This window comes from Fundulus heteroclitus, chromosome 9 (genome assembly GCF_011125445.2).
Source record: "Fundulus heteroclitus isolate FHET01 chromosome 9, MU-UCD_Fhet_4.1, whole genome shotgun sequence".
Taxonomy (NCBI): domain Eukaryota; kingdom Metazoa; phylum Chordata; class Actinopteri; order Cyprinodontiformes; family Fundulidae; genus Fundulus; species Fundulus heteroclitus.
In genome coordinates, this window is record NC_046369.1 from 16,626,774 (window position 1) to 16,643,439 (window position 16,666).

The following is a 16,666-nucleotide window of genomic DNA, read 5'->3' on the forward strand; positions in this document are numbered from 1 at the left end:
GCAGGAAAAGGAGGAGGATTGTAATGTGGATGGAGGAAATTCTTATGTTTACAATGATGTCGATGAAAGAGGCATACCATCTCCTCCTCTTCGCCCTTGTTGAGTATTTTCAGCTCACCCTTCTCCATGTTGCAGAACAGTTAGTCAAGCCCCTTCCTAGTCACTAGTGGCACAACCAGAAAAGAAAAGAGCATGTCAGTATAAAGCAACATTTCAGCTCTTGTTTGCTCGCTGCTAGAGCACTAATGATCGGTGAAAAGGATGATGGACTCTTTAGACCAAGTTCAATAATGGAGACAGACTATCCTGCAACAATCAAATGGCTGAACTCCCTCATCAGCCTCTCATTCAGCTCTGCAGAGGCCCGGCGACGAGCCGATCGTTTGGTTTTGATGGAGAAAGAAGTTGCAAGGTAGTAGCTATTTGGGGCTGGAGTTGGGCACCCCTGTTTTAGACAAACTAGAGAATAAATGTTTCACTGCCACACATGGTCTTTATGTTGTGGCTCAGGAGTCTAAAAGTAGCTTTGTGCTTGAATAAACGTTTTAGAAGTCGATTTTCAAATCAAATTGGTCACATTAATGTTAGCAGGTGTTCATCAAAATCTACTCATCTGTATCTGAAAACCCTTTAAGCTCTAATGGTTTAGGCAAGGCAAGGTAAATTTATTTGTATAGCACAATTCAGTACAGAGACAATGCAAAGTGCTTTACATGATTAAAATAGAGGAAAATAAAAAATGTAGAAACAAAATAGAACATCAATAAACAGTTGGACTAAAAAAGTTTAGGATCAAGTTCCACCTACAACTACAAAGCTGATATAAAGTGCAAGTGCCATAGTTCAATGGTCTAAATGTGAACTTTTGTTACCTGTTTAACGGTTAGTCATAAAAGAATATGTTTCCAGTTGAACCATCATTGCAACTTTTTCTTTGCCTAATTTATCGTTATTGGTGACTGAACAAGGAAAACAATTTGAGACTAAATAAACCTTTAAAACTCCATGAAAGCACTTTTGAAAACTTAGGAAAAGCGTCAGACTTCATCTAGACTACAGCTGCGGCATGTTTGGAGTGAATCAGTCAAAGCTTATTCGTTCCACAAAGGTTTTAGCGAGTAGTGTGTTAAATGTGCCAAAACTGTGCCGAATGCGTTTTTCACTTCATAACAGGACTCAAATAAAAATAAGTCAAATAAATAATCTATGGTCAACGCTCTTGTATCATCAAAACATACAATTGTACACAGAATTACATCAATAATGCACAAAGCAACATGTAAAGCTAAATAATAAGCTGGATTGTGCATGGTAGTGACGTCAGTAGATACGCCGTTACAAAGACGAGCTTTACAAAACTTAAAACGGGGAGTTTCTCTAGTTTCGTGTGATACTAGACAAGTGCGATTTCAGCAGGTAAATGTGTGTTTTATGTTGTTTTTTTCCCCCACACAAACATCCGCCATGTTTAGAGGACCTTTTAAAACTCATCAGGTCAAAAGCCGTTAAAACCGTAAGTATTTCAGGAAAAAAAAGAAGAAGAAAAAAGTGGATTTGTTTTCAAAACGTTAAAGCCTCATCTTGTGAGACAATTAGAAGAAAAATAAGCTTTTTTGTGTTTGAGATGGAGTTTAGACACCTGTCTCAAATGGGTCCAATTTGGAAAATGCATTACAAATTATGACTGAAATGCCTTCATTTCACTTCCATCTGTTTTTGTGCGTTTGATAGAAACGATTAAGTGCTAAGGCTGGTATACACTATGAAAATAATACGTCATTTATTCCTTGCAACGGGAATATCACTTAATTATCAACAGAAGAAAAAAAGAAATAGAGCCTCAGAAAGACTGCAGAGGCAACAGAGAATCAGGGGACGCTTTCTATACAAATACCTCTGTGTTGTTCAAGAGCTGTGCTCAGTTTCATGAAGCCAAGAACGGCTACAAAGAGTCCCACTCCCAGCAACTACCACTGGAGGAAATTTATCCCATAACCTCCAAGCATGCCACAACAGAAAAGCAGGAAATAACAAAAAAGATCCGTATCAGCCACTCGATTCTTTGTTCAAAAAGACTTGCGTCTACTTGTCCAGTTTTGTCAGACATCCCTGTGATTTAACATTTCTATGGAGTTCTAGTCTAGCTTGTGTCAGACTTGTAAATTACCCTATTCTTTCCTTTATGCTGCTGGCATCTGGGAGGTTTTCCAGGTTAACATAATAAATTAGAAATACAAGAACAAAAACGTAAAGTCTTGAATTTTTCAAATTAAAAAAACAAATTACTCACAATTTAGTGAAACAGGATTAATCCAATTACTGAATTTTTATCACAATATTGAGCAGCAGATGAACTGCAGGGACTGTTTGCTGAGCCAAAATCTCAAAAAAGCCTGAAGAGATCCTACAAATGGAAAGTTTGGCTGATTAAGGCGAGGAGTTAAAAGATAAAAAGGTGGAGTAGTCCAAGGATAATGCATTAGCCCATCTATTTATTGAGTTGCTGTGAAAGTGTAACTGTTGCTCTCCTTAAAGTTGAGCTTCCTCTGAGAAAACGAGGAACGTTATGGTGCTTCCACCCAGGTTCCTGCAGCAAAGCGTCAGCAAGTTTGATCAAGGGTCACCATTCAGTGTCCTGCATTGGCCCTTTAAACACCAGAAAACCCTGTGTGACTGCGCTCAAACTCTGATCTTATCAGGCAGCTACACCCAGGAGAACCTTTTCTCTGGCATACTCTGGGATATTTTACTTAGGACCAAGCCCTTCCTTGTATTTTCCAATGGCAGCCTCCCCCCTGGCCGGTGCTATGCAGTGGGCGCAGCACAGGCAGAACATTCCCTCCCAAACTACTGCAATGAGTGGAAATACCAACAACAGTGCATCACAGAGTTGTTTGTGAGATCTCTACTCTGGATTACAGCCGCAGACAGACGGAGGGAACTTAAAAAATAAGTTTCAAGGTTGAAAGTACTGAGGGAGCCTGGCTGCTGGTATCAATGTGTACAGAGGGTTTGAAAAAGTTCAGTTTTCTGAAGCTTTAAATATTTCCACCAGCAAAACATTTGAAAGTCCCGGAGTCACCAGCGTTTTCTCCGGATGTATGGATCACAGAGTGGGACAGTGCTTCCCACCGCTAGCTGTTGCTGCGCACTGCCTGTCTTTTTATCAAACAAAAGCTTTTTAGAAATTTTTGTAGTTGCAAAAAACAACTTTATTCAAACTAGGGATGCAAAATGATCATTTAATGAGTTAATCTAAAGTCGATTGTTCTTATCGATTGACTAACAACTTTTGATTTTAGAGTGGTCTCTTGTATCAGTAGGGCTGAAATTAAAGAGGCAAATAATTATGTTTTAACTATTGTGCCACCTGTATTAAAGCTGTCGTAGGGAGTTTTAATACTGTTTTGAGAAAATCATGGGCATAGCCTGAAAATTTGAAGGAGGACACTTTACAGGTCCCTCCTCTTTGCTCTCTGCTGCTGCCACAGCTCCTCCCCCACAGAAGGACCACTGGGATGAGCCAGAGGAGTTTAGTTTTTTCCACCCCTCCCAGCAGATCAGTTTTGGTTGAGAAGTTGACGCTGCTCCGCCATGCAGAACGACTGAATGGCACCATTTAGGTGACAACCTAAAGAGGTTGTCTAGTGATAATGTAAAAAAAAAAAAGAATAGCATAAATTGCATTTTGCATTCTTGTCCTTATTAAACTGTTAAATAATCCCACACTGGACATCGTTGGGATAGCTTTACGTTGCCTCCGCAATGATCATCTCTTTTACAACTACTGGGTTGTGGGACAGGTCTGTAAGCAGATGTTATCCGTTAAGCGGACGGAACAAACTTTAATCTAATAAACCATTAAATGACACCTAATCATAAGTCGGTTATGTGTTTGCATCCCAGGTTGCAGCTAAAGTGCCAACCAAAACTTTAAATGGGAGTCATGGGGAGGAACAGATGGCCACAAACAAGCAGCATTTCTGTTAAGAAAAGACTTCAGGATGGCTACCAGAGTAGATAAAACCTGACTAGTTACCCAGATAACATCTATCCAAAAGGCATTTATACTAGTAGGATAGATTTTAAACATCCATGAGACCTAAACCTGGTTTAGGTATTTGGTAGCTGTGATGCTAGAGCTCACTCAGTGGTGTGGACGTTGTAAAGTTGGAAAAGAAAGAAAGAAAAAGAGTCAGGAAGAATTGTGTTACTTGTTATTGTTGTCATTACTGGTTTCAGCAACATTATTGCAAGTTTGTTCACCTCAAAAATCCAGCAACTATGGTGGAAATGCAACAAAACTGAATCTTATAAACAGCCCATTCTAGTATTAAGCCTGTTTGGTTACTAGAGCAGCAAAAACAGAGTGTCACGAACTCGCGCTTAGTATGCTGGTGTAATATTCAGTCTGTTAAACGGCGTCTGAGTGAAGGAGATCCCCACAGCTGACACAAATGACAGCATCTAAAACGGCAAAAGTCACAGAGCGCATTGGAAGCACAGACGAGAAAGAGAGAGGGGAAAAATATGTGCAATTATCACAACTGTTATTCTTGTTGCAGTATTTAACAAGAAATACCCCCAATGACATGATTTTCAATATCATGCTGCCCACGTAGTTAGAAAAACAGAGACTAGGTAAATAACAGAGGGTTGGAAACTGCAAGCTCGCTCATAGGGCGACCGGCCCTGGAGATAACTCCATTTACATTAAGTTGCATATTAATTGAATAATAATAATAATGATGATGAGAACAAGACATTTTTATGTCGTTGCATGTGTTATCTACATTAATCCATCCCTTAGGAAGCCGTGGGCAGCGTTACAGCACCTGGGAAGCAATCTGGGGCAAAGAGTCTGGCTCAGGTACCCATAGATGCAGTCTGCATGGTTTGAACTGAAGACAGCCATAACCACAACACTGGTCATTCATTTACATCCCTTACTCTGATAATGAAAATGTTTGAATAAAGCCACAGCGCATAAGCAATATCTTTTTTTATAATTTCAATGTTTTCTAGTATCAACTTAAATGGGAAGTTTTAGGAACCAGAGCTGGGTAATTCTTAAGAACCTCACAATTTGATTTGATTCTTTGGTTCCCCATTTGATTCAATATCAACATGATTTGATATTCATTTATTTTGTAATAAGCAGAAGTACACAATAGTTTAAGAGTTCCTGTCGTTAAATTTTAGCTATTTATTCATATTTGGTCCATATGAACAGCCACAGTATACCAGTACAAAAGTGAATTTAAACCTAAGTGCATTTAAACCTAAATTATTCTACTTTCCTCTGAGAACCTGAGATAATCTCATAATGTTTGAACAACAACATCTGAAAATAAAGCACTAGTGCAGTGACATTTGTGACGAATATGGAGATTAGAAATTAAAAAAAAAAAAGGGTTAGAGTACAGACTGGGCCTCTTTCAAGACCTGGGTTGAAATTCTGATGAAAAACTTAAGTATACATCAGTTACCATAGTAATGTGAGGATTTTTATTCCCAGATGGCCAATATATTATACAACAAGAACATATGGTATATAGACTTTAAAGTAAACAATAACAAAGCCACAGTTTATTTCCATGCAACAAAATAACTTATAAACTTAACTTGAATGTAACAAAATAAAGAACTGAAAAGAAATAAACCTACGAGTACCTTCTGCAGAAACGGACAGTTTCCTGCTACACTATCTAGAATCTCATCACTTTCCAGCATTTTATCATATTAATCTTTAGCAGAAGCCAGAAAATGTTTAAATGTGTTGCTGCACTCCCCCCCCCCCCCCCATCTCTAAACTTCTCACTGTCAGCACCACTTAACATCTACTGCGGACCTATTTAATGTTGCCCATGGCGTCACTGATTGGCAGGTAATGCGTAGCAGAGGAGTGACATGATGAGCTAGAACCACAGCACCGCGCGTCTTTGTTAAATGCGAGGGCCAAACTGGGAGGGAAGAGGCTTTTTTGATTCGTGACTGCTGAGTTAGAAGCGCCGCAGGAGGCGTTTTTGTTTTCGTTGGCCAGGCTTTATGGGACTAGTTTTTTTTATGACTCTGCGACTAAGCCTGCTGGTCGGCCCCGTAACGCTCGTTCATGAGTTAAAAAGGTCCGCTGCGCAGCCGTGCATTGAGCAGAGTCTGGCTGCTGCGGAGGAGGAGAGGTAGAGCAGAGGAGACATTTGAGGCGACTGCGGGGCAGAGCGTAACAGGATCTCCATGGGTTGAACCACCGGCACACCGGGGAACTCCCCAGTAGCCCCAGTCCACCGCTGTAGTAACACTGCAGTAAAATCCATTGACTTTATTTGCATTGCCGTTGTGCGTCGTTCCGCCTGCACGACGCACAACGCTTGAAACTGTCGCTCATGGTCCCAGTGGCCTGGGGAACTAATCAAGGAGAATTTTCTGAATCCGTATCGAATTGGGTAAAGATGCATTGATGAATCGATGGTGATAAATATTCTGATTATTGGACTAATATTTGGTCTAAGATGAGCTGGTACCTTGAGAACAAGGGACACGACGCCCCAGGCGGTCCACCTCCCCACAGGTAGCTTGCTCTCTCACAACACCAACCTGGAACCCTGAGAGAAGAGCCAAACACAAGAGAAGAACATGATTTTATTTACGGTTTATAGAAATTTAAAGGTCATTTTGTTACATATTTATGATAAACTGAAGTTTAACTGAGAGAGACATTCCCCTTACACAGTAACAGACCAACCTTGGGGGGGAAAATAACAATCAGTGATTTATTGAGCAGTCACAAGACATTTTTTAAACTAACAAGGCAATGTCAAAGCAAATAGCAAGAAGTCGTGGATATATCGTGGATAGAGCACGTGTGTGTAGAAGTCAACTGCTGTGCATCATCAGTTTTGGGTTGGAGGTTCATACGATGTTGAGTCAACCTTATTTTATCTTGACTTGTTAATGAGGCCTAGATTAACAGGTTTTAGAAAACAAGAGGACCCTCAGGGTGTCGGATTAGATTATTTCATGGGCTTACAAAGAGGAAAATACCGTCTTTTTTGGACAATAAGGCACACTTAAAATCCTTAAATTTTCTCAAAAATTGATGGTGCACCTTATAATCCGGTGCGCCTTATACATGATTAAAGTTGTGCTTATTGGCCGATTTTATGTGGTACAATGTGCTCAAAAAATCTGTTATGATTATGGCAATGCCACTCAAACAAACTACATTGAGCCCGCAGTCTGCATTTGTAACAAACCAATTTTATTTAGTTAATTTAGCGATTTCTTTTTTTCTCAAAAGCTTCAGGCTTAAAGATGAACATAGAAAAATATGAAATCTTAGCAATTCAAAATAATCAACCCACTTTAATTGATAAAAATTAGGTAAAATATTTAGGTATAATGATTAACAAGGACCACACTGAAAATGACAGAACAAATATTCAAGCCATTTTACAAAAAAAAATCAACAAATATTTGACAGTTGGCTCAATTTTTGGAAGAATCTTGTCACAATTTCATCTGGAATAATAAAATACATGTGATCAGAAAGAACAACATAGTAATATCAGTAGAAAAAGGAGGTATAAACGTTATTGATTTTAAAGTGATGAATGCTGTGATAAAATTAAAATGGCTGCAGACTTTTATTAAAAATGAAAAGAGTTTATGGTTTAGTTTCCCTTCACTTTTTTTTTTTTTTTTTTAATTGGAAGGAAGGAAATTTTTCCTAAGATGTAACTTTGATCCTGTAAAATTACCGATTAAATTGTCAGACTACCACACAAGCATTCCAAAAAGATGTTAAAAGTTTTCATGCCTCGATTAAGTTACTGGAAAATAACTGTAACAAATGGAGACCTAGTATAACTTACTAGTATAAACCTAGTAAGTTAATTCAATATAAAAGTTACGTTTATTTTGGCCTTATGTTAAAAACGGCAGCGTAGACCGACTAGTCTGTCCTCCCGTCAGAGACGGACAGCTCTCACTCTGAGGAGAGAGCTGTGGAGGGGCGGGGTCATATTACACCTGGGAAGAATATTTAATGTGCCTTATGGTCTGAAAAATACTGTAGTGTGTTTTTACACCAATAACAGGAATGAGTGACATTTTGAAAAGGAAAAAAATAAATAAAAACTCTACAAAACAATAGAGCTTAATACACTTTACAGTATTTGAGACATTCAAATAATACATAGTAATTGTTATTTTTCTGTTTTCAGTCAAAGTGTGTTTTATACACACACACACACACACACACACATACATTTATGCAAACCCAGTGATACTGTAGTATTTTCACACAAGGTTATGGCCCTGAGAATCTCACACCAGCTCCTGGCTGCTATAAACACTATTAATATTTGAAAGGATACTCATATTATTGCTAGTATCATGAATTCCTGCTCTGCATGTCAACAATACACACCTGACACAAGTAATGTTGCCCAAGATGTTAAGGGGCACAGAAGGAGTTGGAAAATGAGAAAGAAAGGCTAGAGAGGAAACCATCAGAGACGGTTCTTGCCGTAACGGCTGGTGCTTTAAACCCTAGAATAAACCTAATGATGAGGCCAAACAGATTATTTTGTTCCACAGCGACACAGATCCCAACATGTGAATCACAGGAGGCTCTCAGGTGATGTACAGAAAACCCTCTGAGAAACACAAACAGGAGCTAAGCTGCACCCTCTGAACCCACGAATCAGGAGCTCCGCTTTACTCTGACTTTCATTTATACACCTAAAACAACTAAACACAGCCAACATCTAATCAGTTTATCAACTCTTGACACTTTTTAAATTTGCGGTTTAAAGCCAGCATGAATTATGCTGAAGCCTTTTCTTTGTACAAGAGTTTATCATTGCTGCCGTGCAGATCAAACAGTAAAAGCAGAAACCATTTATCAGCACATCTCTCCGTTTGCTTTCCCTCAAATCCAGTTTCACGCACAGCGCTGAACAATTTCTACTTGTGAACACGCCATGTTTGCCTTTGAATGCATAAAAATGAGATAAAAAAATATGATCAACGTGTATTGTGACCGTAGGAAGCGTTGCAACATTTAGCAAACACTGTTTTTTTTCCCCCAACCAGAACAGATTGGGCCATGATTTATTTTCCCATCCCGGTCAGATTTTCTTTATTTATTCTATTCAGGTACAAATACTTGTCTTACGATGAAGTCTTGCTATAAATATATTTACTCCCCTCCCATTCTGACTTTGATTTGACAGCAAGTCGGGTTTTACAATGGCTTAAAAGAATATGGAGAAAATTTCATTCCTCCCCGGCCAAAACCAGAAACGACTTAAGACAATTTGCCTGACTTAGCAGATAAATATGTCCACTTCAGCCTGGTGATTTTTCTCTAACTTTGTCTTAATATTAAACATTAGTGGGAGCTTCTCAAGTGGTTATTTTCCTACAGGGTAAAAATGAAATGCAGTTCACTGTAGCTGCCAAGATGAAGAATGGCCCCAAGAGCTTAATCATGGGACAGTGATAACGTGACGGGGGAAACCATCAGGTGATTTAGTCCTAATGAGCCTTACAGCCGACACGTCATCGCACGTTTTTTGACCAGCAGAGAAAAATCATGGTGAGATACGCGCCGTGCTCTGAAAAAAAAAAAAAAAATGCGGCTAACGCTGTTTTCACTAGAATATTGAGGCCCCTTGTTTGGCGTCTATAGGAGTCGGCGTGGTTTGTTATTTATAGCGTCCTTGAGCCCAGCCTGAGGCCACATTGTTGTCTCTTGTTTGATTAGTCTACCACCGTATTAATAGGCAATGTCCGCTTGATGGAAATTTAGAAACGGGCAGCTGTTTATAACTTGTCAAACATGATTAAACAAGATTTTTATCGCTTTTCCTGAAAAGTAATGGGGAGGGGGGGGGTTACATGCAAAGAATCTACTGAATAAAACAAAATAAACTGAGTTTTCAGGTTTCCTACAGCTTAAGAACATATATATCATGAGATTCAATCAATATTAAAAACAATCAGTAACTTGCCTGTGCGTTTATCGTTTAATTCGACTACCGCCCTCACCGTATCGTCAACAATGCGTTCATTAAAGAGCAGATATATTCTCCTCTCCTCTTTAACTCAAAGACAAAAAAGGAAGGAGCGAACAATACGCTATGACCTAACGACAGAAGCCGATAATTCATGGAAGCGTTTGGAGGAAAGTGTTTTTTTTTTGCCATCATACTCTGCACTCAATGTGCTTTCTTTATCACTTCCCCTCATGATTATGGAGTATTGCAGCCAAGCTTTGTTCGCCACCGTGAAGCAGCGATGCTTATCTCGGTTGGTCCTGGACTTCTTCTTTAAAAAAGGTTTCTGATCATCTGCCCTTCCTCAGTTGGCTACTGAAAAACTCGTCCTCCGCCAGCTCTGAGAGGAAGAATCAGGACGTTTTTCTCCAATGAAGTCAAAATAAGTTTAATTATTTATTAGGTTTATTTAACACACACTAACACAGAAAGACTGAATAAAACAGCAGTCCCATGCCTGTATCATGGTGCTTATAGCGTGACCAAGTTTGCAACAGTTGTCCCTAAATGGGCTTTTGTAGAGAGTCAATCAAAAACCTATTATGAATTGAAATGCCACAGTAATGTAAATAAAACAATATTAACTTATGGAGAACTAAATAAGGCAAATAAAGCATGACAATAAAAAGGATCCAGTTAATTTTCAAAAGTGAAAATAAAAGTCAAATAGCCCACAGATCTAATATGCAGATGTAACAAAACGCAAACACAAAACCCGAAACGACTGAAGCCACAGACGAACAAACAGCAGCTAAAAGGGCAAACCTCTCATTGATAATGGCATACATTTTCTAAAACACACCTTTCTTTTCTTTAATGGTTCCCATGCGTTACAGGGTCTGAATCTCAAAGTGTAAAAAAAGGAAATAATCAGAAGGTTAACCTGGAGTTCTCAAAATTTGACACAATGAGAAAAAAAACTGAAGGGAAAGGTTTGGGGGAAAAACATTTTAATCCCACTGATCAAAACCTTTAAGTCTGACCGCATGCTTCTGGATTAACAGGGAAAGTGGCCGACAATCTATAAAGACCTGCTTTTCCCACTGTGCGAGAGATTAAACATGTTTTGATTCTCTCTCTCTCTTTTTTTTTTTTAAGAGAGTGAGTGCTGCGGTGTCTAAAACCAACGCTTACTAAATTAATTGTTTGGAGGATTTAGCTTTAAACAACCAGAAACCACATCCTTATAAAGTAACAGACTGACCAAAGAGTCTCCAAATGAAGTTTTGGGATAACTAGGCCTCGCTCTGCTTAAACCTTTTCGTGACGTGCAGAAAGAGAAGAAAGATGTTTTTTTTTCCCTTATTCGATAAATACGGATAATGCATAAACTGCTGCGGGAAATGTCAGAGCAAAGAAACAAAACAAATGGATGTATGAAACGTCTCAGTATTACAGGAAGAGAAACACCAGACCATCAATAACTCCACATTTAATACTGTCCAATGGTAAATCCTTATATGCAGCTTACTGGGCAATACTTGATGTTTATTAAAATCATTAACCATGTTACAGAAAAGGGCTACAAGTATATTTCATAAACCCGGTCAATGATCTTACCAATCTGCCACACATAAAATGTTTGATCTAGTTTATGTAGCCAAATTGGGCTTTTTTGTAAACAGGTGTAGGAGGGGGCAGCACTGCGTCGGTCTCATTTGAAATGTACAGTACAAGGGATATTTTACCGCTTTTTAATGAAACCAACATTTATATGGGACATCATGCTTTTCAGTTCATCCTTTTCACATTGAGATCATTCAACTGTGGTCTATATAAAGTGGGACAATGCTTTGGTCTGAATTTCTCATTTTAACCTTACCTTCTCCCTTTTATCCCTGTCCTGAGGTGCGTCTGAGAGCAGCTCGTTTTGGTGCCGCCTCTTTAAATCTAAAGCAGCCCAAACTCTGCTCCGGTCAAAGAGCGTTCCACTCTACCCTGTCCGGCCATTTCTGTAGCCTGCTGGGGGTCGATATAATGAATTGCGTGGGTTAATACACCCAACAGCTGAACATTTTCACCTGTCCTCTTGTAGCTTCAGCATCCTTCAGCTTGAACTACAAAGATCACAGCGAAAACCTGGAAGTCTGTGGCCTTGTTTAGTAGCAAATACTGTGACGTAATTGTTCAAAACTCTTTAAAAAAGACAGAGAAAACTGAACAGCTTGAAAAATATGACTCAAGCAGAGTATGACGATATCTGTGCAGCCCCTGGAGAGACGACTTTCAACTTTTCTGCTCTTCTGGAGATTGCAAGCATGCAACAAAATGTATTCGAGGGCTAATATTGTGGATTTTGCATGATAAGTTACCTGTAAATAGCAAAGCCTCAAATGCAGTCTTTAAAATTGGGGGAGTTCCCTCCTTACAAGCTTTTTCCCCCCCACTGCTGCTGTATGAGAAACACACTGCAAAAACGTAACTAAAAAGAAGTAAAATGTTCTTAAAATTAGTGTATTTTTCCTTGATTTGAGCAGGTAAAACAGAAGATCTGCCAATAGGATAAGATTTTTGCTCTTAAAATAGGAACAACTCATTTCCATCATCTTATTTCAAGTGCAGTAGATCTAATTATCTTATTTTAGGGGTCAAAATACTCATTCCATTGGCAGATAATCTTATTTACCTGCTCAAATCTAGGACAAAAACACTAATTTTAAGAACATTTTACTTATTTTTAGATCCGTTTTTGCAGTGCACCATCTGAGTGGTGGCGCAAAGTGGACGTTTTCCAACATCGGCTAATAAATCCATAGGTTTTACAAAGAGAGTAGTTCATTTCACCATTATGGTGTTCCAGCCATGGATATATTTTGAGCCAGTTAGCCTGAAACTTGTCTTATCCATACTCCCAACCAATTGGTGTCGGTAATGCTACCTAATGTGTGCCAACCGCCACAGAAATTGAGGAAGAAGAAAAAACGCGTCTTTGGGCTTTGACAAGCGGTCCATGTTTGGGTTACGTTACGGTTAGCATCGCTGAATCCTTGTAGGTTGGCTAGCAAAAGAGATGATCCGACAGCAGAGAGCGCGCTCGTATTGCTAAAGAGAGAAGTAGAGTAGTTTTTGACTTTGCTCCAAATGGTCACGTTCTGTACCGCCGTTACTACATGCAGGAACGTCCCGCATTATATGAACTAGACCTGTGGGAACCGGTTACATAATGCGCAAAAACCCGCTGTGAATCCCAGGCCCTGAATAGCTCCATGTAACCTGATACCAGTGACTGGTCCATGTCTACAGGGGTGTAAATGGTTCCTTTAGTGTAGTGAGCCACATGTTTAACCAGCATGTAGCACATACCCAGAAAAATAACCAAAAATGGACAACCAGCAAGCGAATCCTGTTAACAGCGAAACATGAGGCTCTAAATGATAACAAGGAGTGAGTGAGGATGGTAATGAGTCTGAATCCCAGTCTGCCGGCCAGTTTCTATAGGAGGAAAAAGACGGGCTAAATTTTCAGATGTCAGGCTAACCCAAAACCATAAACCTCTTTTATAGGCCTGGAGTTACCTACCATCAAATTCGTAAAGTGCTGTTAAACTTTACAGTTGTGTGAGTTTTTTTTTTATTGAACGTGTTCTCACTTTCACTGATGGGTCATTCTGCTCATCCTGGAGGCAAACTGTGATACCCGCTCTGGACAGATGTTCCTCTGGGGATCCCGCATCAAAACACGTCGGGTTGTCGACAGGACTTGTGTCATGTCAGGGTATTTCTCGTCTCCACTCTAAATCCACCTGGCAGACCTTCCGTCGGCAGGTTGTTGTGTTGGAGCTCGACTGTGAAAAGTCTTTGAGACGTTGGCCAAACAGCGGCAGATCAGTGCCACGGTGGTTAAACAGAGAACGCAGGCCCCAAAACCGCCTCAAAGAAACTAGATCAATGGTGGAAAACGGCAAGTTCAGCCCATCAATTCTAAACTATTTTAAATAAGCTTATAAAACTTATTTTGTAGCAGAAGGTATCCTGAAAGACAACAGCTTGAGGACGTTGCAGATGACGTGTCGATCACACGCTGAAATATGAGAGGTTTATATCATCTTAGGAGGACATCTAGCCTATTGGGCATGCATAACTTGACATAATACATTATGTTTTGCAATATCTGCTTTCTAAATTCTCAAAAGGCTCCAGGGACGTGGACCAGAGGTATTGCAAAGCAGAAGAAAAAAAGAATAATACATGTGGATAAAGGTCATTTCCCATTTGCAGCTATAGCAAAAATATCTCTTCAGTGAAGCAGCCTGCAGGGTGAGGCTACAACAACCCAACAACTGGATGTATGAAGAGTCACGAAGCAAAGAAACGCAGGGAAACACACAATTTTAAGCATCAGCTTTTTGCCAGACATTATGTATATATAAAATTTTTGTAACAATCCACCTTTAATAAATAATTAAAATGTTAGGCTTTGTTTAGAGCATAACATCAAGAATAATATTCTAAAGGAGCAAAGCCACCTGTATAGTAGGCAGCTGCCTGAAAGTACTGCCTATGTATTTTTCCAAGGTTATGAACACCGCAGGAGCAAAAGTTTTAAAAATTATACTTTGTAAATACAGATCAACATGACTGAAAGTTAAAGTTGAGAGAATTTAACTTTTTACAGTAGGGCTGCACAATACATCGCAAATTTATCTTCATTGAAATATCACGGATGACAATATGCATATCACAAATATTCGCCTGAAGCGCATTAAGTGTTAGCTAATGATTTAAGCGGCCTGCATTCAGGCTCTCTGTGCCCCTAATATGTTTGGTGACATTTGTTGTTTAATGCAACAACAAAGTTTGAGAAGGGAAAAAGGTGGTAAAGTTGATAAGAAACTGCAGCTAAGTTATTTTAATGCCAAAGCATCACAAGTCAGAGGAAACCTTTTCATTAAAACCTGGTGTTCATGACAGAAATGACGACTTTTTTCTTTTTTAGTAGCTGGATAGCCAACTAATATTCAGGGGTCTCGGTTTGCTACGATCCTAAAACCGGATCGACATTAATGCTTTAATTTGTTTTCTGTATTTATCGCAAGCTATATCATTAGCGTAGCAATTACTTATATTATTGCATATTGTAACTTTTCCCAATATCGTGCAGCCCTAATTTACAGTAAATAAATCAAAGAATCAGAAACAGAATCTGAAGTCCCAGCAATAACACATATAGGCCTGGGTGATTAGAAAAGATGACATTGCAGAATTATGGCTGAATATTGCAATTACCATATTACATCAATTAGAATGAACCCACATTTATTTTCACCAGCCCGTTTCTGCGCTTTAAGGTCTCGATATGATCCACATCGGTTGTGGCCATTGAAGTAGCCAAACATGTTGCTGCCAAGCAGAGCTTGAATGAATGGCAGCTGAAATATTACAGCCTACCAGCAGAGCTGCACGATATTAGGAGAATACTGGCGAAGGTTGCAACAACATCTTGTGATAAACAAATGATTGCAAACCTTTACCAGGTTTTAATTGATAAAGCTGCTTATAATCAACATCTATTATTTTGAAACTCAACAGCAAATGTATTCCAAGCATAGAGGCTGGACACATGGTAGCAGATACTTAGGTAACACTTATTTCACTTCAGGCAGTTTTTTTTTTTTTTTTTGCAATATACGTGTTGCGATATTACAATACCAAGAAATCTGCATCATTTTGTGCACCACTCCTACCAACCAGAAGGCTTGTCCTGTGGGAGTGCCGTGTTGCACACATTAATAGAGCGGCAACGTCAATCGTGACTCAATATGTTGTGCAGCTCTAAACATACAAGTACAAAAATTAAACCAGCTCTCTATTGGGGCCAGAAGAGTCCTCCAAGAGACTATGGTCCCCCGGAGAGCCAATAGGAAGAAGTTTAATGGTTAACATTTGCAAGAAGCTTAAAGAAGGACTTCTTTGGGGAGATTTTAGCTCCCAAAAGAAGAGTGGCAGTCCCGAATTGCTATTTGTTTCTTGTAATATTTTGCCATATTCTGCTTTAAAAGCACGCTGTTGTATTACAAGGTCTCCTACTAACCCACGGTCAGAGCTGGTGAAGGAGTCAAAAGGAGGGGAAGAGCAGCAGCCCTGTCCCCCGTGGTGGCCGTGAACGGACCCACGGTCAGTATCAAACTTACAGCAGCAGACAGGACCATTTTATACCTGAAAACAGCCGAGAATGAAAAATACCAACACTGCAAACTCTGGTGATATGGATCAAAAACACACGACCTGCGAGGTTTGCTACTCCGTGGTATCAGCGCCACCCAGCAAGACAAGAAATCTGTTCAACCCAGGAGTAATCTGGGTACTTAGAACTATATATCGAATTATATATTCTGCCTTAATTTCAATAAATATACACAATGTTTTAGTAGCTGCACTAAAATTATGAACAAATGAGCAATATTACTTGGTCTTATTTATTAAAAGCTGAAACATTTCTTGATTTTCGTAGAAATGATTTATTATGTTTCATCATATTTTGAGCTGACATTTTCAATTTACCGGTAGTCCTTTTTCCAGAGCGTGTTGCAGTAGATTAGATTAGATTGCTGATATGTGTTTTATCTTTATAATATAAATCTTATTAACTTTTTAATAAAAAAAAAG

At 39.2% G+C, this 16,666-nt stretch overlaps 1 protein-coding gene across 2 annotated transcripts in view; it reads right to left on the reverse strand.

Annotated features, from left to right (window-relative positions):
- Positions 1-16,666, reverse strand: part of atp13a3 (ATPase 13A3) — a 53,010-nt gene that overhangs the window by 32,946 nt on the left and 3,398 nt on the right. For both annotated transcript variants that reach the window (XM_036141103.1, XM_036141102.1), the window contains exons 2-3: positions 6,522-6,602; positions 78-163 (exon numbers count right to left, since the gene is read on the reverse strand). In XM_036141103.1, coding sequence (XP_035996996.1) covers positions 78-128 — 51 coding nt within the window. In that variant the 5' untranslated portion in view covers positions 129-163; positions 6,522-6,602. The remainder of the gene's footprint in view (positions 1-77; positions 164-6,521; positions 6,603-16,666) is intronic.